General features: G+C 40.7%; 1 protein-coding gene across 4 annotated transcripts in view; it reads right to left on the bottom strand.

Annotated features, from left to right (window-relative positions):
- Positions 1-867: 867 nt before the first annotated feature.
- POC1A (POC1 centriolar protein A) overlaps positions 868-26012 on the bottom strand; it is a 61299-nt gene continuing 36154 nt past the window's right edge. For 3 of the 4 annotated variants that reach the window (XM_031609437.2, XM_090147946.1, XM_090147945.1), the window contains 2 exons: positions 12578-12718; positions 870-1122 (listed from right to left, as the gene is read on the bottom strand). In XM_031609437.2, coding sequence (XP_031465297.2) covers positions 1024-1122; positions 12578-12718 — 240 coding nt within the window. In that variant the 3' untranslated portion in view covers positions 870-1023. Of the gene's footprint in view, positions 1123-12577; positions 12719-26012 lie in introns of all 4 variants that reach the window. The other variant, XM_090147947.1, reaches the window with a different exon arrangement.

Raw genomic sequence — 26012 nt, 5'->3', positions numbered from 1 at the left:
AGGGTTTGGTGAACTCTGAGACACTCAAGTTCCTATAGCTCATTTCTTGAGAATGTACATAAGGGTTTATTACAAGAAAGGAGTTCTGCAGTGTGTGTTAGCAAAAGCGATCTTGTAGAGCAGTATCTACTAGAAGTCCAAATTCTTTTGCAGCTACATACTGAACACCTGCTGAAGACCTGAAGTCTTAGAAGCCTGATGCAGGGAAGGGGGTGAACGATGAGCTATTCAGCTGTAAAATCATCTGCAAAATGACTGAAAATTAAAGGCAGTCCAGTGTGAAAAGAGAAAAGGTTCCTGGCTGCAGCCAGTGTGTTGCTATCTGGTTGCCTTTTCCCTCCCTCTACCCTTCCTTTAAATTAAGTAAATGGACAGATAGAAAACAACAGCTGCCTCACAATCCACCCAGCATCTGACCTAGCACAGCTAGGGCCTCTCCTCTAGCCTCAGCACAGCAAAGTTTTCCACAGACTGCATGAGGAAGCAGGTTAAATCCCACCACTGGGCTAGCCTCTGCACAAAGTCAGCATTTAATCCACATCATCAGATTTGCCAGGCACAAACTGGAACTTGGTGAGGCAGACCATTCAACAGGTGCTAACTAGGATCTGTGATCTGAGAACAGAGGTGAGCTCCCACTCACCTCTCCCAGGATATTCTGGGAGATTTTGCTTGTGCCATATAGCCAGCAACAAACCATTTGGCAGCTCTAGAAAGTTTAAACACTTTCACTGAGCAGCAGCTAAGGCAGGAGAGATGAAACCTTTTCACAGATGGTCCTCAGACCCCTCACTGGTTCCTACAGTACCTGGAAAATACAAGAAATCACAGAAGTCATCCATACTTATAAATAAAAATCTTTTATTTTAGTAAAGTTACAAAGCTTTGTATTTACAGATACAGTAACTGTACATATGAATTAAAAATTGATTACTCTCCAAATCATTAAAGTCACCCAGTCTGTTAGGAATACAAACCCCTGCAACCTCCAAGAGCCTTCAGCAGTGCTCCTCTTTCACAAACTCAATTCTCTTTGTTCTCAATGATTTTCTGCTGGTTCTCCAGAAACTCCTTCAGCTTGTTCTCGGTGAGGGTCAGCCTCTGCTCCAGGATGGAAACTGTCTGCAAAACAAAAGGAGCCACTCAGAGAGAAGAGCTATGTGCTGTGTTGCCAGAGGGCAATGGAGTGCCATGTTCAATGAAGTACTCTGAGCTATTTCAGAGCTGTAAAACCAGGGTCAAGCGAGAAACCCTTCCAATGTAAGGCAGCACAGTGGGGTGATGGAGGTGAATTAAAACTCAAACGGGCAGCACATACCTCAACGTATGGCTTAAATATCTCTGTGCAATCCAGTTACCTCACAAAGGGATTGTTATAACCTCCTCCTAAAGCTGAAGTCATCACGGACAGAGTATGCTGAAAAAACATTTTAACCATGAAGCAATAAAAGCCTCTCTGAAAACCCTTTAATGGACCATTCTTAGGTAACCAAGAGACCTATCTGTGGGAAACCACTGTCAGATTCCAGAGACACTGGAATAACTGATAATAGGCAGTAATTACATTTAATGCTTTAATACCCATAAACAGCAGTCAATAGCTTCATATTCTGAGCATTTTTACTGCCATCAATAACATACCCTGTCAAAAACAAAGGATGTTCAGAACCTCAGACTTTAATAAAGTAAATCAAACAAACTTGGGCTATTTGTATGGAAGTTATAAATAAAAAAATCTTTAAATAGCACATTTCATAAGCACATGACTAAGTGCTTGACAAAAGAAAGCAGGTCTCTTTATCTCCATTTTATTACTGGGGAAACTAAAATGCAAAGAAAGGAAATAGTTTGGCTAAGGTCACTTGATAGACCAGGAAACGTCTCCTGCAAAACCATTTGGGAAATGAGAGGAACAGCTGGAAGGGATGAAGTGAAAACACAGGCATGGTGAAAGCACAACACCAAGCACTACTACAAAGCCATCTCCATCAGCCACACTGCAACACCTCATCTTGACAAAGTCAGAAAGGGTTTTGCATCGTAAGATTCACCATAATACACTTCTTTTCTCCCTCCAAACACAGCTCAAGTCTTAGCTGAGGCCCCAGGCAGCATATCAGAGCTAATAGGAGCTAACCACACTGCTACACTCAGCGCAGTGGATCAAAGCACAAACAAAGCAGACTTCAGAACATGTTGAATTTGAGGAAGAGTTGCAAGGAAGATCTTGTCTGGAAGATCTTAACACTTTCACGTAATTTTCATTCCAATAAATTTGTAGTGAGCACTGTTTTGCAAACTAGAAAAGGAAAAAGGAGAAAGATAGGAGATGCACTACATTCAAAGAGCTGATGAGCACAGACCATTTTGAATACACAGTGCTCAAAATACACAGTCATACTATGGGAAAGTACAAAAATGCCATTACTGATAGCATACACACACCACACAAAGAGAGAGAGTAACTTCCACACAAAAAGGTTACTTCATTTCCAGTTGACAGTTTTACAATGTTTCTGTGGCCTTGCTGGGAAGCAAATTAAACCACACCTATTCAACTGGTGCTGCTTTTCAGCAGGTAATGAGCCAACAACCCAAGGAGACAAATGCCATCAGTCCGGGTTGACCAGACGCAGCTTTGCACTCAAACTGTTTCCTATGGCAAGATTATGGCAGGGAGGTGGTTGAGTCACCATCCCTGGATGTGTTTAAAAACCGTTTGGATGTGGTGCTCAGGGACATGATTTAGTGGAGGGTTGTTAGAGTTGGGGTAGGATGGTCAGGTTGTGGTTGGACTCAATGATCTTGAAGGTCTTTTCCAACCTGAGCGATCTTATGATTCTATGACTTTAGGTTCTCACAGTGTCAGAAGTCTTACCCATGTGTGTACTGCACACTGGAAAATGGTGAGGAGAGCCACATAAAAGAGACAGCATCATATTTACTTTTTAAGGTCCGGAGAATATTCAGCTTCGTCCTCCCCTAAGCTGACACATGAAGCAGTCTTATTTGCTTACGTGATGATAAACTTCCCATCTCGCCCTGTGTTATTGTAGTGATGGTGGCCCAAGTACAAAAGCTGAAACAGTTGCAGGATTATCAACATCTTTTCTTTAATTCAAATTAAACACTTTCAGTGGAGACAGGACCACACAGCTGAACACTTCTGTCAGCCTCAAGGCAGAGGCTTTTGCAGAGCCCTGTAGGGCAATCCAGCTGGCCTCTTTTGAGAATTACAGATAAGCAGAGCCCAGCTAAATGCCAGCAAAAACCAGTTCCTCCACTGCCCAAGGAAAACCCGAGCAGCAGAGTTCAGAGCAAAGGACATTTGTGTTCCTCAGGTGACACTCCTCATCATACTCTGTAGCACAATTTGGAGAGCAATTGGACAAGTCCCTGTGGTTAACCACAAGAGAGAGCAGTCCAGACAGAAGGCCAGTAATTAACTAAAACCAAGTACTGAGAATGGAACTGAGAGAGAAGCAGACAAGAGTATAAAAACATAAATAACACTGTGCCCACTGGGCTACAGGATGCCTAACAAGCTGGGGATGAGACAGGGTTTGACTGAATAAAGGACAGAGGACGTAATACTGCTCTGGTTGATCACTGCAGGACCCTTTAAAACATTTTTCTGCACAATGTTACTGATATCAGGTACTGGCTGTGCCTACAGATAATACAGCCAAACACCAACCTCAACGTACAGGTGCTCTTGCAGGCAAAACGTTACACACGTTTCCTCTATTCCTGACATCATGAACCATATCATAAAACCCCCTTCTCCACTGAATGCAGAAGTAGTTTCCTAGTTTTACTTCCATAAGAAGATTCCTAAAGTTCACTCCATCCCTAATGGTTGTCAGTTTTCTGCTGAGTTATAAAGCATCAAATAAGAAGAGCGTTATTTCCACCTCTTCAGTTTTTTCTTTTCTATCTGACATGTCAATTTATGAAGACAGCATTTTCCTTTCAACATATCAAAAAAACACATTTACCTGCAAAACAACAGGCAGCAAATGCAGAAATGTTAGAATGGGAAAAACTATCAGACAACCTAATAACAATTATAAAATAGGGATTTCTAATCACAAAGCATGAAGACACTGGAATGATTACATCTCTGTGCTATGAATACATCATTCTTTAATTCTTTGCATCACCTTATAATGATGTTAGGAGTGTAATATCATGTTTTAAACTTCTAGGCGTACGTTAAGTAACAATGAGAGTTGAAGAGGCTTTATGTTGCTTACCTGTAGCAGCACTCTGGGCAGGACACTATAAGCAGCTGTACTTATTCACAATGTTGATGGCAAAAGCTAGGACATTCAATCCCGTGGCTATTTAAAGCTTCTCCTTGCTCACAATGAAGCTCAGAAGTTTCTTACAGTCCTAATTCATCTGGGAACCAACTATCTACTTATCTTATGGGGAAACCATAAGAACTATCTACTTATCTTATGGGAAAAAAAAAAAAAACTCCAAAAACATCTTTCAGTATCTTTACAGATTCCAAGCAACAGCCTCTCCTTCTCTTCACCTTATGGGACCAGCAGAGAGGGAAGGCAGCGCAGCACAGAAGAGCAGAACACAAAGGGGATGGATGGCATGTGGGTTTGCAGAATGAGACAGGTAAGGCCTGACCTGGACTTGCAGGCTTAATTGCTCTGACTCCTGCCATGCAGATGGCATGCACGCTGATTTGTTTGAAGAGTCCAGCTGTGATTCCCTATGGGTTACCCAGCTTTCTATCAAAATGGGCCCCAAAGAGGCCCAAAAGTATAGAAAGTAAATTGCATTACAAAAACACTGCATCAAAGGGGGGCAGCAGGGTCCCTCCTCAACAAATTATTATTATTATTATTATTATTATTATTATTATTATTATTATTTTGCTGAGTCAGTATTGTTCTTTGAGTGGGTTCAGTGGTACCTATGCTTTCTCTAAACAAATCCAGTGAGTAAAATAAACCAGCAAAGAAACAGTTCTCATCCACGTAGCCATACATCTGCATGTTTACAGGAAAAAACACCTTCTCCCACAGATGATAGTTTAAAATACGAGACGTAAACTGCAAAAATGAAGAGGCTCATGGGAGAACTTGAGCAGCAAGTCACATTAAAGTTCAAACACAAACCTATCTGGTGAGAAACACCATTTCCACCCACTGTACAAAGCTTTGCCCTGACTTGCTGCCAGCCTCCCTTCCATGTCAGTCACCATATCCAGAGGAACCCAAAAGATGCTCCTGCTATTAGTAAGTATAGTTAAAGAAAACTAGGCTGCCCTCTTTATGCACAAATTATGCCCTAGCAACGTTAGGACTAGTTAGGACTGGAACCTGCTACCAACACTCAGAATCTCTGAAGCATTCTTAGCAAAAGCTAGTGCTTTAGACTAACCAAGGGAAAGATAAATAAAGCTCACATCCAGTAGCAGAACAAGACATGAAGCCTTCACTGGTATCAGTGCATTAAGGAGCAAACAAATGCACGTGGTGCTCTTTCTATGGCAGGACTAGCCTTATCTTATACTAATCAAAGCCTTCAACTCAGAGACCAAATACACTAGTAACTTTTCACATGAAAAAGATGATAGTGCCTCGTCCTTTCAAATTAAAACAAGATCTGCTAAGCCAGAGGTATTTTAAACAAGCTCCATATAATAAGCTCCATCATCCTACTTATTTTGAATGCAAGCTCTAAGGTAAACTCACACAGCCTGTCTGCACCATGGATCTCACAGCAGCCAGATTTAACGGCAGCACGTCAATTATTTCAGAATGAAAATGTTTCATTTAATCATTCTGTCTTCACTCCCTCAATATTTCTTTAACACAACCTCATGAATTTTCATACTTATTTTGAAACACTAATTCCACAAAATTCTCTATCTGCTACTGCAGAACACTCAGCCCTGCTGCAGGCGGACAGGGCTGTACAGGTCACAGCTGCTGTACAGCCAGGGTTAGGAAGGCCCACAAACACACTGGATGAGCTTTTCTAAATACGTGTTCCTTCCACCTCCCGACACTCCACTTTCTCAGATGCCTGAATCAGTTCATTGCTCCTTAGTGAAAGAGTACAGAAACAGCTTTGTGGTCATGCAATGGGCTTGGTACAGTGACAACAACAGCGTTACCACCTACAATACTCATTTCACCTATTACAACAGAGAAAGCACACAAAGTACCTGAAAATTTTAGCACTGTCAACTTTGCCAGACCAAGCAGCACGGTCAACACCAACGTTGCAGCAGCCAAACAGGCCCTGGAACTCAGCAAAGGCTCTTCATTGCATTAAATCAGACACGTCCAACCTGCAGCCCATGGGCTGCATGCAGCCTGTAACGCAGTGTGCCCTGTGACACTGTGCCATTGTGGTTCTTCCCTGCCCAGCTAAACCCCCAGCGAGCAACCAAAACACCAGCCCTTCACTCATTGCAGCTCAGGCAAGCCACCAGTTTGGACACCAGTGCATTAAAATCAATCCTAGAGTGCAAGAAGATGAGCTACAGCTGTGACAGCGAGCTCTGCGCAGTGCAGAGACCCAAGGCACGTAAGCTGCATCTCTAACTGTGCCTTTCAAAGCTGAGACCTCTTATAAAACGTTTCATCACGCCTCTCTGTTGATTCAGTCCTGACAGTTGGTCAGACAAAGCTAAACTGACAGTACTTGCATAGGGTGCTGCAAGTTTCTGGGGGAGAGCAGCTGCACTGTTATAGCTTCCACAGGTCAGGGAGTCCAACAACAAAATATGGCACACTAAGAAGAGCCACGATAAAATATTCAGGTATGCATGATGAAAATGACTGTACAGCATATTGTTTAGAAACCCCAAAACACTCAGAGGTCTTCTCAACCACAGGGATGATGATGTGCCTCAAAGATGTATTGTGTCCTCTACACGTTACCCTATCTAACTCTGGAAGGATGCTGAACAAACCCAGCTCCTGCTACTCTGGCTGAAAAACAACAAGTTAATCAAGCAGTATCAAGTGATCTTTCTTAAAGATCCGCTCTTAAGAAAAACAAAACAAACTGTGGGAGGTGTTGCATGTGCCTGCTCACCAACAGCTACATGAAGGGGAAGAGCCTCAGAATCTGCAGGGAAACAAGTAGTGTTTTTGAGAACCTGGCCTCAAGACAGGGCCGTGCTAACACAGCAGTCACTGGAAGTGAATGTAACTCAGGCAGCCTTAGGAAGAAACAAAATCCTTATGAGATTTTATGGCAAGCATATGTTAGAAATGCATTTCAGAAAATAACAACTCAGATGATAGTTTATTGAGAACTGGCAAGAAACAGGGTGCTTCATTTATTTTGAGCAAGAGGTCAAAGATGCCACATCTCCAAGAGATGGTTTTGAGTCATGAGAAGTAATCTCTAAGCTCTTTTAATTAAGATTTAAAAATGAAATTCATCTAGCATTTCACAGACTTTTCAGATTTAAATGCTTTTTTTTTTTTTTTTTTTTTTTAAACTATGGTTTGGATTTCTTTTGGAAAAAAACCTGTTTGCTGCTTTCTCCTACTTGCTGGGAGCTCCCATAGCCAGCAGCAGTTCAGATATTACAAGCAACATATCAACCAAGACATTTGTGCAAGGCACAGGTAGCATCTTTTGCGACCAATAAAATAATTTCTTTACTTCTAACTGCTTGTCACTGTGTAAGGATTTACTTTATTGAACATGGATTAAACAACAGGTTTAATACCTCTCAGAAAAGAGATGGCATTCTAATACACACTTTAAAGATTGTTTCCCTAAAATGTAAGATGCAGGCTTGATATTCATCATCTGTATTACATGCAAAGCACACACACTTAGTTTTAATTAGGAAACAACTCATCTCTCTCAGTCTTTTTTCATAGTAGACAACTGCAAGTGTCTGGATTGAAGGCAAGAGTATACAAACTGTTTAATATAACTATTGCAAATGCAAATTTTCCACTGAAGCCAGGATGCTTACTCACAGACAATCCTACTCCAGCTGAGCAGTTCAGCTGCAAGTACAGAAAATGCATTTCAGATACACACACCAAGTAATATGTGTTCTTAATATCTGCTCCATTTTGGTTTCAGCTGAAAACCACCTTTACACTCCATGACTTTAAGGATAAGTTATCCGAGAAAAACAAAAACACAACACCTTTGATCTTCATTTCCATCCCTTTGGATACACACAGAGATACTGAGATTCAGTCTTTAGTTTTAAACAGATAAACAAAAATCCCTTTCTTCATTTTCACATCTCTGAGATAACAGTAAATAAGAGGATTTTAATAAATTGTTTAGACACTAGCAATACACAAAACTGCAGGAGAGGAAGGAGCAAGGCTCACATGATGCATGCTCATCACTCCCATCCTTCTCATTCCGTTACTGGATTTGAATTGCCCAATTTCCTACACAATGGCACCAGGGCATTTCTCAGCAAGCCAACAACTAATGCAAATGACTTTACATCATATTTCAAGATAGCAAGATTATCGAGCATGTGCTACTCACCTGAAAGAGGCAGTCAAAGACTAGCTTGTTTATTTTCATGTGAAATATTATCTATAGACATGTTTAGAAAAAAATATGGAGCTGCTGTCAGGTCACATTAGACCACTTTCTTACTTAAAACAAAAACACAGCTTGCTGGTGAAGAGAAGAGAAAGGTTTTATCAAACCATACTTAAAAAATGCTGTCGAAACATTTAAGAATAAAATCATAGAACCATAGAATCCTTAGATTTGGAAGGGACCTCTTGGACCCTTAGATTTGGAAGGCCATCATCCCCCAGCTTGTATTGGTAGGTCACCTCAATCCAGGTGCAAATCTTACATTTGGATTTGTTGAACCTCATGAGATTCATCTGGGCCCACTGCTCAAGCCTGCTGAGTTCCCTCTGGATGGCACCCCTTCCTTCCCTGTGCTGTATTGCCCACAACCTGCAGCTCGGTGTCATCAGCAAACTTGCTGAGGGTGCAATGATGTCACTGATGAAGGTACTGAGGAGTATCAGGCCCAGCACGGATCCTTGGGAGACATCACTCATCACTTATCTCCATCCAGGCAGACACTGACCACCACCCTCTGGACTCAACCCTGCAGCCAGTTCTTCATCCATTGAAGATTCCACCCATCAAATCCACATCTTCCCACTTTGGAGAGAAGGGTGTTGTGGGGTACCATGTCAAAGGCCTCACTGAAGTCAAGACAGGTGACATCAGTGGCTCTTCCCCTGTCCACTGATGCAGTGATATCACAGTCAGAATTTCACAACATAAAAAGGAAGCACATCTTTTAGTTGTAACAGCTACTGCTCAATGTTGTACGCAACAGACACCAGTTTCTTCAGTTCTTATTAGAGAGATCTGGATGAGAAGTGCTAAGTGAAGAAACAAGCCTGTTCCATGCATCCTGCTGTGCGCTAATGCCTTATTGCTGCCGTGTTTCTACTTTCATTTGGTGGCTGGCAGGAAGATCTCTCTTAACAGAATAAAAACAACCCTGCTATCTTCAAGTGCATGACACTCCATCCAGAGATCTATTAGCAACAGAGCGAAGGCGTTGGTAATGGATGAGCAGCAGACAATGCAGCTTCAAGTGTGTGGCGCAGAACAAAGCTGTGTGCCAGCAAGAGATGACAGTGCTCAGATGATTTCTTGCTATTACCACTTCCAGCAGAAATTTTTTCTCCTTCCCTCTTTTACATTATAAAATGTTTACCACAATAAACCTTGAAATGATTGCTAAGGAAATGCTACAAAAATGATAGACTAAATAGATTAATTTTACATTTGCATAATTTTGCAGAACAGTTTATCACAACTTCAAGTTTTCTCCACACTATATTGATACAGCATTGGAAACTCTGACAAGCACAAAGAGAGCAGGAACTCAAGGTGCCACAACAGAAATGTACCCAAGCTCCTCACCGCCAACAGATTAGAAATTGTTGGTAAACTCATGGATAGCTATATCAGTAGAAATTTTCTGGAAATATTTTTGGGGTGCTGGGGAGGTATGCCTGTCCTTTCTCTTCAGCTAAGAAAACAGCTTAAAAATATCAACCCACTTACGTTGTTAGTGTTATCTTTAACTAAGCAATACTCGGGAATTATGTAGCAATGACTTTTAACAGAGCATTGGGAGACTACTGGTATAGTCTCAGCCTTTCTTGAAGGGAGAAAAATGATGACGCCTGTGATGTCTTATTTCTTCGTGCAGGCTGTTTGTTGTTTATTTGTGAAAGCATTTCTTAAAAGAGGCAGTGGTGTCCTTTCACAGAAAGAAGTCACCAATTCCAAAGCTGGTGAAACTGTAAAAATATACATTAGCTTGATCCTGCCACATGCAGGAAGCAATGCCCTGTTATGCTTTGAAAGGAACAGCCAAGAAAGACAACCATCCAATGATCACTGCTGCTGTTTCCTCTTCAGATCTCAGCTAGCAACCAGCATGTTGTGGTTCCATCTGGACAACACTTAATTGCTGTTGACCAGGTGATAAAAGATCGAAAGAGGTGATAAAGGTGCCTTTGACAGATCTGTGCTCCCTTCTCTGTTATAACTCACCTGCACAGCATGTCCATAAGGAGAAGAAAAAAAAAGTGCAGCTACACAAGCAGGTTCCTTTCTGTTACCTTCTGTTTCTTTGCCCTGCTAACTGCACCTGTGCTCCTCCTCCTTCAGGAATCTCCTCTCCTAATCTAAACATAAGGGATTCTTCCAGGTTCATTTGCATAAGCTTGACAGTTTTGTGCAGACTTGTTTCACTTCTAAATATTACAAAGTTAAAATTATAATGAAGAATTATGAAACCATTTGAACAACACGTTGGGTACATTTACTTGTGCATACGCATGGTGTTAAAACAAAATACAATAGACTAGAATCAAAGGAAAATAAAGTACTGTACAGATGGCAAAAAAAGCTACAGCTGAAAGGTTGCTGAATGCACAATTACTCCAAGCAGCTTGTACTTTTTTATTTGTTTACTTTGCTTTTTTTTCTTTTACACTATAATTTCAGGGCTAGTTTCAATTTTATCCTAAAACCTACTAATTTATTCCTCCCCCAGTGATCTCTACTTCACTCTCTTTTTGCTAGGTTTAAAATAACATTCAGATTTTTTTTTTTTCAGTTATGCAATGACTTGCAGAGATGTTTGCATTGCTTTTATCTAGTTTAAACCCCACACATACTGTTTACTGCAATGTTTGCTCCCTCTAAGTACCTATGAAGTTGAAAAGGAGTCATTACACATACTTCATCAGAACCATGGATCTGATTTGTGTAATTAAAGATAAATATCACATTCCAAACTTACTACAGAGACAAAAACAGTAAAATATTTTGTGTATATAATAGGTTGTATTTTCATCATAAAAATGCAGAACCAATGTCATAGAAAACCTTTCTTCCCCCAATGTATTGAAGATTCTAAAGACTACAGAAAAAGTGTTTTATTGCACTTCTGCCAAACGAATTTCAGTATCTTTTGGTTTTCGCCCTATTATAGACTGTCTATATTCCTACAATGCTTTATATCCCTAAATCAGCTGTTCTTCAAAAATTGTTGGGTCCTCCAGTGCATCATCTTAGACCTCTTTTTGGATAACACGTACTTCTCTGAAGTAAAAAGAGCCAACTCAAACCAGTAACTAGTGTGTTCAAACCAGTAACTAGTGTGTTCAATATTCAGTGTTAAACATCTGCTTGCTCTTCCCAGAAACAACATCCAAACTTGCAGAAAAGAACTCCCACACAGTTTTCTTCCTTCTTATCACTATGTTGTGCTCTACAGGGCGATGGTGTTTACCATCCCATGCCTTCTCCCTACTTCTCATATCCCTCAAAAATATACAATGAAATTTAGCCACAAGAAATGGTCAGAAACAAACATTTCCTAACAGAAATAATGAGTAATGACTTGGTTAAACAGAAAAGACTGCTTAAGAAGAATTTAGGGACAGAGCTAACACACTCTGATAGATGGTCATTAACAGTTGATGCCATTCCAGCACTACTTTGGGTCTCTGGGGAAGAATAGCATGTGAATGCTTTGCAAGGGATTAGTTGTTTGCTAGTTGTAGGTAAAAAGCTCATTTGAGAGATGGGGCCCAGGAGGGCCCAGACATGTAAGATGAGAAAAGAATATTGCAGAAATTGAATAGTATAGGTGAATGTTGGGGGTGGGGGGAAAGGATCTGAGTTTACCTACAGAATACTATATACATGGGGAAGGGGGAGTAACCAGCCAGTTACTCACTGAGACAAGAGTTCTACTACCTGCAATTTTAGCCACACCTTCAGTTATTACCTTGGATAAACTTTGGCTAATAACAGAAGGTACCAGAGCTGGCCTATTTAGCTCTCTCCTACACTGCAGTGTAAAAGAAATGGGGAAAGAGCCTGAATTAGAAGTTCTGACGCGAGAGAACTGAGATGCACTGATAGATCAAAAGAGATTCATCAATTAACCACTAAAACGCAGAGATTTTGGACTAGCCACATTTGTTCTATGAGGCTACTGGAAAATGCTCTCATTTTCATTATAAAATCAAATAGCACACCATACCTGAGTCAGAACGTCCAGCTGTCCTATAATATGCTCCAAGGTATCTGCAATATGGACATCCTCCTCTTGCCGTTCATGGTTCCTACCAGTATCCTGAGATTTTGTTTTCTTAAGATGAACACCACAATCCATTTCCGATAGCTAAAAAAATAAACAGATATAGTCTGCTATTGCAACAGAAACAACTGGGAAAGATTTTCTGTTTTATGGAAGTTAAACACTGAAGGACAATTTATGTTGGGAAACAGTCTGAAAGGGCAAGAAAAATTTAATTGTTTGTTCTTGCCATGGCTGAAAAAAGAAAAGCTGCTGCAAACTCATCTGTCTTCACAGTCTGGAGTGGCATGATTTTTGTTGGCAGTATGTGTGCATTTTCCTTTTAAAGCCTGCATTAGGAAAGGCAAAGCTTAGATAACAATGCTGAAGCAATCCTGAAAGGCTCAAGTTCTGTACAATCAAAGAGCTTTGCATGTTCATGTACAGGCATAGACTGTGCTGGTAAATGGATATTAAATGGAGCCACCCAAAGTGCTGTCTCTAAACTGCAGAATTAAATAAGTTACACTGACAGGAGTCAAATTATTTCCTTCCAGCAGCGTAAGGAAGAAAAGGTTTAGTGCCTTGAGCAGCAAAAGGTTCCCTCCATGGTCCATTAGTTGTAAGAAAGCAAGGATGTAGAACTGAAGCTCAGCTAAAGCAAAATGATTCAACATGCATTACAGTACGTAGCTTTGGTTTAACCCTGATAATTTTTTTTTTTTTTTAATCTTGAACCAGTTTTCTCTCCACAATGAGATTAATTGCACAACATTATTTTGAAATTTCGATTGTTTTAGTTATGCAAGTCTGAATATTTCATTCAGAAGAAATTAAGTTTTAAAAAAATATACAGATTTTTACTAAGGAGCTTTTTCTTTCAAAATGCTATATTCCTTCTAGAATAAACACTATTTGCATTAATTGTCTGCAGTATCACCAATAGAAGTTTAGAGTTTATCTAACTGAACAATTTAGCTAACCAACACATTACTAAAGCAATTGCAGACAACTTCCTTACCTTACACTAACAGCCGTTATTTGGATATAAGCCCAAGAACTCAGAGCTTAAAATGTGGTTCTCCGTGGCCTGATGCCTGGTGCAGTTCTATCCCATGGATGGGACTTACTGCTCACGTAAATGACAGAAGTTTGGAAAACTGACAAAAAAGAAAGGGATCCAGACAGACTGAAAAACAGTCTCTATGAGTAGTTTCCATCTCTACACTCACACACATCGCTGTGAAGGCATTTTTAGTGCTGCACTTAATCATTCATCTCTCTGCATTCGATGCAAAAAGACCATTTAGAATGTTTCATGTAACTTTAAAACCAAAACTGTTTAGCATAGTAAGATTTCTTTTCAGATAAAAACGTAAAGAGAGTCTACAGGCACTCAGCTCACTGTCTTTTCAATCAAGGCTGGTTGGAAAGGAAAGTCCAGGCAGAATATGCTCCCTGGGACAGGACACACAAAGCCCAACCATCATCACCACGTGTTGTGAAAGGCCACCAACAAACTGCTCATGTGCTGCTGGGTGGCACTGTCAGCCCACAGAAAGGCTCATTAGGCTGACATACAGCCCCCTAGTTAAGCAAAGTAAGCAACAAACAATGCAATAAAACAAACACTTGACTACAAGAAGAGAGAGGTAGTAGTAGGCTTTGGCAGAACTCCTGCTGCTGTCCACTACCTGTTTTTAAGATCTGCACTCCACTGCAACCAAGCCATCGAAGACTATCCAGAGTCCTTGGTCAGCAAAGGTCACACTGCAAAGCCCAGCCACAGGTTTGTGCTGCAGGTAGCCCAAGAGCCACGTGTTGTTCACTGATGCACTAATTTAACCAATCAAAAACATGATCTTGTACAGACACCACTTTGAATCACTGCTCACAAAGAGCCAGGCAGAGAAACTGAAATCAGCTTGCTCCAACCTCTTACTCATTCCACCTGCTTGGAAGGAAGGAAGATACACTCTGAAATCTGGGACCTCTCTGGGAAGGCCTCTCAAAGGGCACTGCATAAAGCACACAACAAAGGTTAAGAATCTGCCCAACACAGGCATAAGATAGTCTCACTGAAAATGCCTGCAAACCCTCATCTAGTCACACCTGAAAACATTGTAAGCAGTAAATGCAGCCCACAACATACATGGAAGAATCATAGAACAGAATCATAGAATCCTTAGAGTTGGAAGGGACTCCTGAAGGCCATCTAGTCCAACTCCCCTGCAACAAACAGGGATGTGCACAGCTAGGTCAGGCTGCCCAGGGCCTGACCCAGCTTCACTTTGAAAGTCTCCAGGGATGGGGCATCAAGCACATCACTGGGTAACTTGTGCCAGCACCTCATCACCCTCACTGCAGAAGACTTTTCACTTATATCCAACCTAAATGTACCCTCTTTGAGCTTGAAGACATTTCCCCTTGTTCTATCACCACAGACCCTGCTAAAGAGTCTGTCCCCTTCTTTCCTGTTCCCCTTTAGATACTGACAAGCCACTATCAGGTCACCTCACAGCCTTCTCTTCTTCATGTTGCAGAGCACCAGCTCTCAGTCTGTCCTCAGAGGAGAGGTGTTCCACTCCATGGATCATTTCTGTGGCCCTTCTCTGGACACACTCCAACAGACCTGTGTCTCTCCTGTACTGAGGACTCCCCATCTGGATGCTGTACTCCAGGTGAGGCCTCACAGCACAGAGCAGAGGGGCAGGATCAGCTCCCTGCCCTACTGGCTGTGCTTCTTTTGTTACAGCCCAGGATACAGTTGGCTTTCTGGGTTGCAAGAGCACAGTGCTGGCTCATGTCCAGCTTCCCATCCACCAGTACCCCAAACCTTTTTCAGCATGGTTGAGCTCAGTCCTTTCATTGTATTGGTAGTAAGGCTCACCTTGACCCAGGTGCAAGATCTTGCATTTGGATTTGTTGAACCTCAGGAGGTTCACATAGGTCCACTGCTCAAGCCTGTTTAGGTTCCTCTGGATGGCACCCCTTCCCTCTGATGTGTCTACCAAACCCCACAGCTTGGTGTCATCAGCAAACATGCTGAGGGTGCACTCAGCCCCACAGTTGATGTCACTGATGAAGACACTAAAGAGTATCAGCCCCAGCACCAATCCTTGGGAGTCATCACTCATCACTGATCTCCATCCAGACATTGAGCCATGGATCTGGACTTGATCCTGCAGCCAGTTCTTCATACACTGACCAGTCCACCCATCAAATCCATATCTTCCCAACTTGGAGAGAAGGATTATACAATCACAGTATGGCCTGGGTTGGAAGGGACCCCAAGGATCATGAAGCTCCAACCCCCCTGCCACAGGCAGGGCCACCAACCTCCGCATCTAATGCTAGACTAGGCTGCCTAGGGCCCCATCCAACCTGGCCTTGAACACCTCCAGGGACAGGACATCCACAAATTCACAGGCTCAGTGGTAAGACTGACAGGTAAGTAGTTCCCAGGGTCATCTTTCTTTTTCCTTCGTTAAAAATGGTTGTGATGGTGCCTTTTTTCCACTCACCAGGAATGTCACCTGATTGCCTCAGCATTTCCAATGTTACTGACAGTGGCTTGGTGACTACATCATCAATTCCCTCACGACTCTGAGATGCATCTCACTGGGACCCACAGATTTGTAGATGTCTATGGGACAACGGTAAAGGATGGGCTTACCACCAGCTAAACAAAAGTGTCCTGCTTCCTCTCAAAGTCACTGCACTTTCCTTTTTATTTGTTAAACCAGAGCACATGCATCCCATTTGGATCAGCTTCAGACTTCCCATGCCAAAATATGCTCTTTCTTTTAAGTGAATGAAAGCTTTTCCTGTGTAAGAAAGCACGAACAGGACATCATGGAGCAGATGCCAAAGTGTTTCTGCACCACAAAAACTGAGCAGACTTTGAAAATTTAGTCTGACATACCTTTTAGAAAGTTTCCAAATATTTAAATGAGCTAAAACTCTTCTCCATAAAAAAAAGAATTGGAAAAAGACTGCAGTGTTCAGCGTGACAGGTTACCTTCCACAAGCAGCCTACCTCTACTCCTATCACAGGTCAAATACAGAAGTGGCACTAGTCACAGCTGCTGGGTTAAGGCAACAATGCTACATCTCTATCACACCGTCCAAAGAGCCTCCAAATTTGACAGCAGTGAACATTATTGTGACACTGTTCAGGAAAGGCCTGCTCCTGTATTTTAACAAGAACAATAACAGCAAATACATGCATGTAGCAATTGGACAGATCAATACAATGGGAAAGGCATTACAACAGAGGTGTGATGACAGAAGAACCGAAACAACAGAAAGGTGCTATGAAGAAAGGGAAGAAGATTGCTTACCCATAGCAGAAAATTCCACGTTCACAGGGGAAAGGTTCACCAAAGAAGCATCTCCAACCAGAGTTCCTTCCCCAGTGGGGCTCAGCCCTTCAATGAGGTCTAAGAGAGGTGCAGCCAGGCTCCACTCCTTCCTGTCTCACAGCTGAACTGCCTTCACCTGTGCTCCCAGGGCTGACTCAGTCCTTTCCCCAGATGTTCAATCAGTGGTTCAGGCCAGGACTCAACAGTTCCCATACAATGCATATATGTATATATTTCCAATTTAGTAAAAGAACATTAAATCAGTCCCACCATTGTTCACAGAAACAGACAAAGAAACTCCCTCACGGACCAGACTACAACTATCCTAATCTTAATAGAAACCTAAACCCTGTGGTGAACCAGACACTACTGCTTTAAATTCAAACAGATATCCAGAAAGTTGCAAAAAAAAATATAGAAAGAGCCCTGAACGGGAACTAATTTATGACAGTCTGTGCTGTGAAACACTGTGGATGCATAGAAGCCTGAGGTCCCATCTGACTCAGCTGCATGGTGCAGTGCCAGCTGCATTCCACAGGCAGGCACCAGAAACAGCGACTGCTGTAGAGGTTTCATCTATCTTAGTTTGAGTTCAAGTACACAATAAATGAACAAACATATTTGCCATTAAATACCTTATCACAACATCTGCTTATTAAGCTCTGTGGGTACAGCAAGAAGCAGTTTAACGTTACAGGAAGAATGGATAAATAGTTTCAGCATGTGACACAGCTCTATGTGACAAGGCAGAAACTGAAATGATTTACCCATGGCAACTTCTTAGACAGCACAGTGCAGCTACTTGCTAGAAAGAGAAAATTCATCAGCCTTCATTCCAGAGGTCCCTTACTTAACCTTTCATGAAACCTATAAACAGCACTGTAGCCAGTTCTTGTAATGCTGATGAGGAGGTTGGGACAAGGGTTACCTACAGAATAGACTGCATCAGTAATGAAACTGCAGTGGATGATGCAAAAAAAATGCTGCTTTGGTCTCTAAATAGCGATATTTATAAAATACACTGATAAGGTAAGCAGCTACCTGTTTAATTGCACATCTACATTAGAAAACAGGATTCTCATCAATAAACCCTGTGGAAACATCCGTGTGTTTTGGGTTTTTTTCCTCTTCTCTTTGCTCCCATCCACCAGAAAAGAACATGGGAGTGGTGGGAATAAGTGAGTTCAGCTTCACCTCCATCCTTTAAATCAACATTCAGAAAATAGTGACAAGTGTCTGGGCAGTCTGTCAAAAGCATCTAAGCTGTGCATTGTCCACACATCCCAGGAGGTCCGTGCACAGCTACATCATTCCATCAGCTTGTTCTATGTGCCACCTGAGATCAGGTTGTTTTCCACATCCTGTATTCCTCATTTTATGTATGCCTCTATAGGAACAGAAAATAGACAAGAGAATCATAGGGAATGATTTCCACCAGAAATTGAGCTACTGCTCTCTGACTGCATTTAAGGTTGCTCTTGGGAAAAGTTCCCAAGAAAAACTGCTAAACACTGAAGCAAAATGTCCATCCTATCCATCAACTTAGATTCTCCTGCTACAGATTCTTCCACATCAAAAGCAACAGATTCCAAGGCAAAGTGCAAACCATACAGAGTGTTCTCAGGAAGTGTGAACAACAACTTCCAGCTCGTGCTCTTCTTCTGCACCATTTATCTCCTTCTAATGAAGTACACGTGTGTATGTTGCACAAGTATTGCCATGCCTATGTAGGTTACATACCTATGACTGTTATGCATACACACACACATGTAAACATAACTTCCCCCTACTAGACAGATAGAAAGGACATAAAACACAACATGCCTATTTGCTATTTCACTCAGTGGAAGTTTGGATTTCAGCAGAAAAGTTTGAAGTCTTATGAAAAAAATCTTGGAAAAAAAAGAAGTTTGAGGCATCTTCACCCATCTCCCTAACCTGACACAGAATAGCAGATCAGAAAAATATACAAATTTTGACTCCTCTCTTCACTTTGAATTATGATCCAAGCATTACAACAAGCCACATACAGTAGCAACTTAAGTGGGTAAATTCACCTTAATTAACCTGAGATGGTGCCAAACTAAAAAGGCAATTTTTATTCTGACCCCTAACGAGGGGGGTCAACCTTGAGGTCTGATTGTTCAGAAGTCTTAAAGAACAAATCTGTTTGCTGTAAGAGAACAAAAATTCAAATCTTACTTTCATGAAAAATCTTGTCAAATTAGAACACTAAGGAAACAGCTGGAGCAGCACAGCTGCTCACAGCCGCTGTTGGGAAAACTGCTGCAGGTTGTTGCAGCCATTCAAATCCTCTTGGAAGGCCAGGCTGGGAGAATGCAGGGAACCTGTATTCAGCTTCTTCTTCCCATCCAAGTCCTTCAAGACAAGATGGAAAAAGTCTGACAAACTGTTTAAAGTAACGCGTAAAAAAATGTTAAAACTCAGAAACAGAGAAGACATGGGCTTCTATTCATTTGCCCTTTCCTATTTTCACAGGCCAGATCAATGGAAAAGTAAACTCAAGAATTTCAGGGGAAAGAGCAACACAGAGGCAAAACTCACTAGCCTGAGAAATATATAGTTTCATATGCCAAAAACAACAAAAAGCCAAAACAGAACATTACAGGGTTATCAATGAACAGAGGCTTCTAGAAATAACTTCTGTGAAGAAGTACTGCCACTATCTGCTCATGAAGTGGGCAACAATGGAGAAGAGTGAAAACACTTGTTTTGCTCTGCTGCAAATTCACAGTCAAATTAAGATGCAGAAAATTAGAGATGGGCACAGGAAACCAATGCAGCTCTGCTTGGGTAAATTCAGGCCTCCTGCTATGAATAAACCTGGAATTGCTATTAAGTGTTACTCTCTGATCAGTTAAGAGTTGAACTCCAGAGCTCATCTGGATCCGTATTTTTCAACAATGAACCTGAGGGGTTATGTGGTGAATGTTCCTCCCAATAGATTTCCTTTCTATATTTCTGCTCCTATAGCAGCTCATTTCCACACATAATCATACTTTGGTACCGAGACCATTGGTGCGTTATTCTCCAAGAGCATTAAGACAGCCTCTGTTGAACACTTTCCATACTTAATTATTCCATCCTAAATTAAGGAAAGTCCCTTCATACCTTCCAGAAGAACTAGGGCAAGTACAGCCTCTTCAGGCACAGACCACAGCAGAGAATCCTTTTGTCCACATCAGAAAGAACAGTTTGAAAAAATAAGAAGCCTTTTCCTCTGTTCCTGCTGAACCTCTGTCTCCTTGCAAAAATGTGAGGTCACAGGTTACAATAGCTTTATGAGAGTGGAATCCCTTCAACAAAAGGGAGAGTGAAAATCAGACAGCTATGAGTAAGCATCTGCAATTGCATCACTTGCAAATGATGTAGGGATGATCACAGAATCATGGATTGAAGAGGACCTGTAAGATCATCTAGTTGCAACCTCCCCTGGAGGTGCCTTTAACTTCCCACAGTCAGTAAGATAGCCCTTTCTTATCAGGTTCTGCTTGGACAGCAGAGTAGCACAGAAAGCAGAAGCAGCTTATCTTGAGTGTTCATCATTGTTGCTCACATAAGTAAAAAATCTACCTACCTATTCCTAGAGGAAGATAACCATATGCCAGGCTGAAGCTTCCCAGAGTGGGAAAAAATCCTCAGAGAAATAAGCTGAGAAGCAAATTGGAAAACAAAACAACACCACCAACAAAAAACACAACAATTTGCAGGCCACATTTAACCCGAAGGATAACCCTGTTGAAGATATATTAAGAATTGTGAGAGAAATTCTAAGGCAATAAATAGACCGAGGTAAAGGAGATACAAACAGGAATACACATTTACATTCAGCTGAAGACAGCTCCAGCTGTGCCTTTCTAGGAGAGAATTTCACAGCAATTTAAAAAAGTACACACTTACTTGTAAGTATTAATGGATGCCAAAACTGGAGATAGTTTGGAATCCACAAGGTTAAAAAAAGAAGAAGCACATCTGGCCTCTGAGTAATTCAGGAGGAATTTATTTACACAAAGACTGAAGTGCTGCAGTCAGCATGGAGACCAAAGGCACCCAAGGTCAACACTGCAGAAGGAAGGTGGAGCTGGGTTTGGAAATTCAGTCTATAGGCTTCAGAGAGCTCTATGATCACAACACTGCCCAGCCCAAATCACTGCTCACATCCATTTTTCTTTGAAACAATTTATGACTTACCACCACTGTCAGAACTTCAGCCTTTATATCAATTTCTTGTCAAACAAACAAAAAAAATGAATTGCAGCTGATAATTATTCAGGCTCTTGTTTGTTCAGGAAGGGCTTCTTAGTCAAAGTGCAGGAGAATCATGCAGAAATGACAGCCTGTACAAAAATCTCATGGACTACACAAGGAATTAAGTTTCCAATCTGTTTTGGAAAAATAGATACTGAAGAAATAAGCATAATACAACACCTTCTGGAGAAAACTATCTACTTAGCAGTGTAAAAAGAGGCCTAAATGTCTATCATCTTAACCAAAAGCCCCATTGGAGGAGCCATGAGCTAATTATCTTTCCTTCAAAAGCCCTTTCCATGGAAGCACTGCTCTTCCTGATCCTCTCCAAATCTGGTATGTCATTAGCTTTCAACTGGGTAGCTCTGAAATTGACTATCATTTACCTTCAATAGAGCTAACCACACTTAAAAAAAAGCCCTTAAACTTTAAAAACAAATAAACAACACCACCATGAAGATTTCCTGGCAGAAGAGTGACAGAGAACAACTTTACATCTGTACCCACGTGAGCTCAGGCTCCCAGAAGACTACTCACATGGGCAGATCTCAGCACATCGGGAGCTAAAAACTAACCTGTGTCTTCTGAGAGACTGGAGGTAAATGCTTACTGCCTTTATCATTTGAACTTATCCTAGACCTTACCTCCAAACCAAGAAGCCTGCTGGTGTACAACTTTTCTCAGGAAAACTAGCATTGTATTCATGTGAAGCATTCATTTAATCATATGGCTGCAGGATTCACAGCTGAGGCGGCAAGAAAAACACCTCCAGATCATCACCTTACATTTTCTGCCTCTCCCACCAGGATACCCTGAGACAAACAAGCAAAGCACTCACAAAACTCACAGGCTTTTCACTGCCTTTTGAACATGAGAAGCCACCGTTCCCTCTGTTAAAGCTTGCAATTCAAGTTTTTTCCTTAGAAAGTTTGATGCAACAGCAAAAGGAATCAGAGGATTAGATGGAAAGTCTCCTCATTATCCCTTCTTTGCCTAGAGGAGTACTTGGCACAGCAAGTTGTAATGTGCCAAAAGAATGCCTATAATTACAGTTAAGATTGAGTAAAGAATCCCTCCATCAAGGAGTATTTCCTATTTTCCATAACTTTACATTAAAATGTTTATCAACTTGGCTCATTCAATATTTTTCTTATCATTCATCACCTTCAAGTATGAATATAGAGAAATACACAAGCACTTTCCAACTGTCCACATGATATGAACTGTTTAGCATTTGTTCATTACGCTTCACCATACATTGCCTTCTTGGAATTTGCCAAGCAATAGCAGCAAATCCATCCCACGAAGAAACAAGTGTTACTGTACACTCATGTCAACCATAGCTGCATGTACAAAGCTTTCCTCATATTTAAAAAAAAAAAACCAAACAACAAAAAACACCCACAATCAAACCCCAAAGTAAAACACGTTATTATCTACCTTCTCTGAAAAATAACCAATTGTAGATTAAGTAAATATTTTCAATAACATACCAGCTCTGAGAACATGTCCTTTGATCCTATCCAGCACAGCTCTTCATACGCACCAACCCTTTTGCTCCTATTCTGATCCCACGACATCTGTAGGAACCCATACATATGAAACAATAGGCAAAAATCTATGACTATTATGACTTCCCTGTAGGTCTTCACCGCTCAGTATTTCAGCGTAGGACATAATTTTACTTGTACCCATTAGATTGTAGATCAAAACCAAAAATGAAATCAAGATATGGGACTGTAAGACATTTCTTCCCCTGAGCTTCACACAGCACTCATCGTGTTTGCCCTTAACTGACATTTCCAGGGCAATTAGGCAATACTTCATGCAGTAGTTATTAGTTTATAAATGGTAAGTAAGCATTTCAGTTTCCATAATTGTGATCTAGCACTTAGAACCTCTCGCACCTACAATAACATATAATTTATAATTTATATCAGTTTCAGCATTCTTTATTATTACATTTTTGTGCTTTATGCTTTTACACCACAGTCGTGACTGTAATTCCTACTCATCACAGCTTTCTTTCATTTACAATCATTCTTGCACAGAGAAGTTTTGCTTTCAAAGCAAGCTGCATCACCAAAACCTCATATATTTACAGAAAACACCAGCAGGTGGACAGAGCAACTTTGAAGTCCACACCTATGGCTGCAAACAATCTCCATGCCTTGATTCACAATGAACTTGAACCACTTGCCTTAGAAGTTAGCATCTTCTACAAGCTTCAGTCTCCATCTACCTACTGAAATGAAAACTGTTTCAGAGCAAGTTTGTTTTCAAGCTCACCACCCCAACAGGGTTTTTCATACCTTTTTCATACCACGAGTTATTTAAGATTCTTTTTTTCTTCCTACTCATCTCAATGACTGACTCATTTTGAGGTCTGCATTCACTTATTCTTCCCTAGCACCTGTATGTTAGACTGACTCTTCCATGAGAAACTGGATACAAAACACTGTTTTTACACATCCACTGTTCTGATAAGCAGGCATGCTTTCACGGTACTTAAGAAAAAAAAGTTACAGAACTATACAATACATCACAAGCTGCTCTTTGAAAAATATTCTTTCATTTAGGTAAAAGGTGAACAGATTTAAATGTGTAAAGGATAATGCCAACTTACTGAAAATAAATTACAATCAACATGCCGCTAGCACATAACTGTATTATAAACAACACCTGCACAATTTGTCTTATTCCAGAAGAATCTTGCTACTACCCAGCAGAAGAGAAGAATTAAACAGTTCCTCTTTCCATTGAAGGACATCAAGAGGAGATGAAAAAGCACACACTGCTGCTTTAAGTCATTTTGTTGAGAGAGAAATGGGAAAAATATTACTGACATCTGCTGATCAAAATTAAAAATAAAAAGCAGTGCCTTGCTCAAAACAGAAAGCTTTTTTGAAAATGAACAGCAAAATTCAAGTCTTGCAGTAAGTCTTCAAAACCAGCCTAACACAACACATTTCACTTGAAAGAAAAGAAATTGGGCTGTGGACAGTTTATTAAGAAGTCAGAATTACCACGTTCAGGTTACTCTTACGTTCCTTAATAAACCAAGCTTTTCTCAGAGACATTAGTTTCTTTTTAATAGCTAAGAACATTTCATACCAATTTTAAACTTAACCTGTGGTATTCAAAACAAAGGCTCTCAGAGAACATTATTTTTCTTATTATTTTAGCAATCACAACTGTCTTAATGTTCAGACACTGCATTCTTAACAACCATAAGTAAGAGTATATGGACTAGTCACATCTTGCATTTCTATTCTCATGAAACACAGTGAACCATCTGCAGAGATCTGGTGTAGACTCTACTTCTGCTCTGCCTGTTCTGCTAACAGGCAGCCACTATTCGGGTGACACTCAAAAACTCCACTATCTTGGCTTTGGTCTCACAGATCACAATATGACACGAAACAAGAACAGGAATTTCCCTTCTCTATAGTAGGACAAAGATGCATCACACTTCCCAGGCAAACAGCTCCTAACCATGAAGTGAGAGGCAGTAACAACTGTACAGAAGAGATCACACTTGAATTGAACTGATAGACAACTGCTTACAGTCATGTCAGCTATCACCAAAGCTCTCCACTGCTACTTCCTCCATCCTGCTTGACAGATTTACTGTCAAAGGTTTAATTTACATCAAGTTTCTCTTTATGCTCACAGCTAATCTGGGACATCTACCGGATCCTTTGTGCTACTCACACCAAAAGGTAACACTGGTTACCATAAACCAAGGTATTCCTTGGTTTGGCCAAGGAATAAATATGAAGTAAGAATACCACTGACTATTGTTCTCAGTTAGATCTCTCAGAATTTACCCATAACACAACCACTTTCCCTTGCTTTTTATATTCCAGTAAAAAAAAACCTTTATTGGAAATATTACAGATACTACCACAGAGTAAAAAGGTATCAGCTAGAAGCTTACCTTTCAATTAAGACACATCATACATGCACCCACTTTTTATCTTACAGCACATGTGGAACCATACGCAACAAAACAGTCATGGTAATAACATATTTTGAAATACAGCAGTTATACTTCAACAGATCAAGGAAGCATCCAAAGATTCGTAAGCGAATACAAAAATTCAAGTGAAACATCACTCACACCAGCAATAACTTTAAAGGGTTACTCTTGTAATATCCAAGACATCTAACATAAACACTACACTTAGATCACTGCATCATACTGTATTATTCAGCTAATGGATTCATCCATTAGATGCAGTCAGAACTAAGATGTCTCCAAATATTTAGAAACAAAGCTCTAGTACAATGTCACCCTTTTCTCACCTGCATTAAGTCTCTGCAGAGAGAGCTCTTCAGTCTTTGATAGTTGTCAATGAGAAGATTTAATGAACATCTATTTTCAGAACTAATGGCATCCCTCAAGGATTTCTACCAGCTTTCAGCTGTTACTCACATCTGTGCTTTTATTTCTCGGAGGTGAGGAGAGGTGGGAGTACAGAATATTGTCCAAGCCTCTCACATCTTCTTTAACACAGACTGATAATAAAAATGCACACAAATGAACTACATTTATTTCTCTGTTTTTTAATCATTATTTCATATTATCATTTTCCAAGAAAGTACATATGTCTAAATAAACCAGAAACAATACCAAGCCAGTACATAACAGACAACTCAAATTAATACCACGGAAAAAGATGGCTCTGTAGTTCAACCACCTGAAACTGAGTCACATCTTTTTCAAGTTCTAGACATTGTTCCCCAAAAGGAGCTTTACGTAA

This window comes from Phasianus colchicus, chromosome 11 (genome assembly GCF_987193195.1).
Source record: "Phasianus colchicus chromosome 11, bPhaCol1.hap1.1, whole genome shotgun sequence".
Lineage (NCBI taxonomy): Eukaryota > Metazoa > Chordata > Aves > Galliformes > Phasianidae > Phasianus > Phasianus colchicus.
The sequence above is the reverse complement of the archived record's forward strand: the minus strand, read 5'-3'. Positions and strand labels throughout refer to the sequence as shown.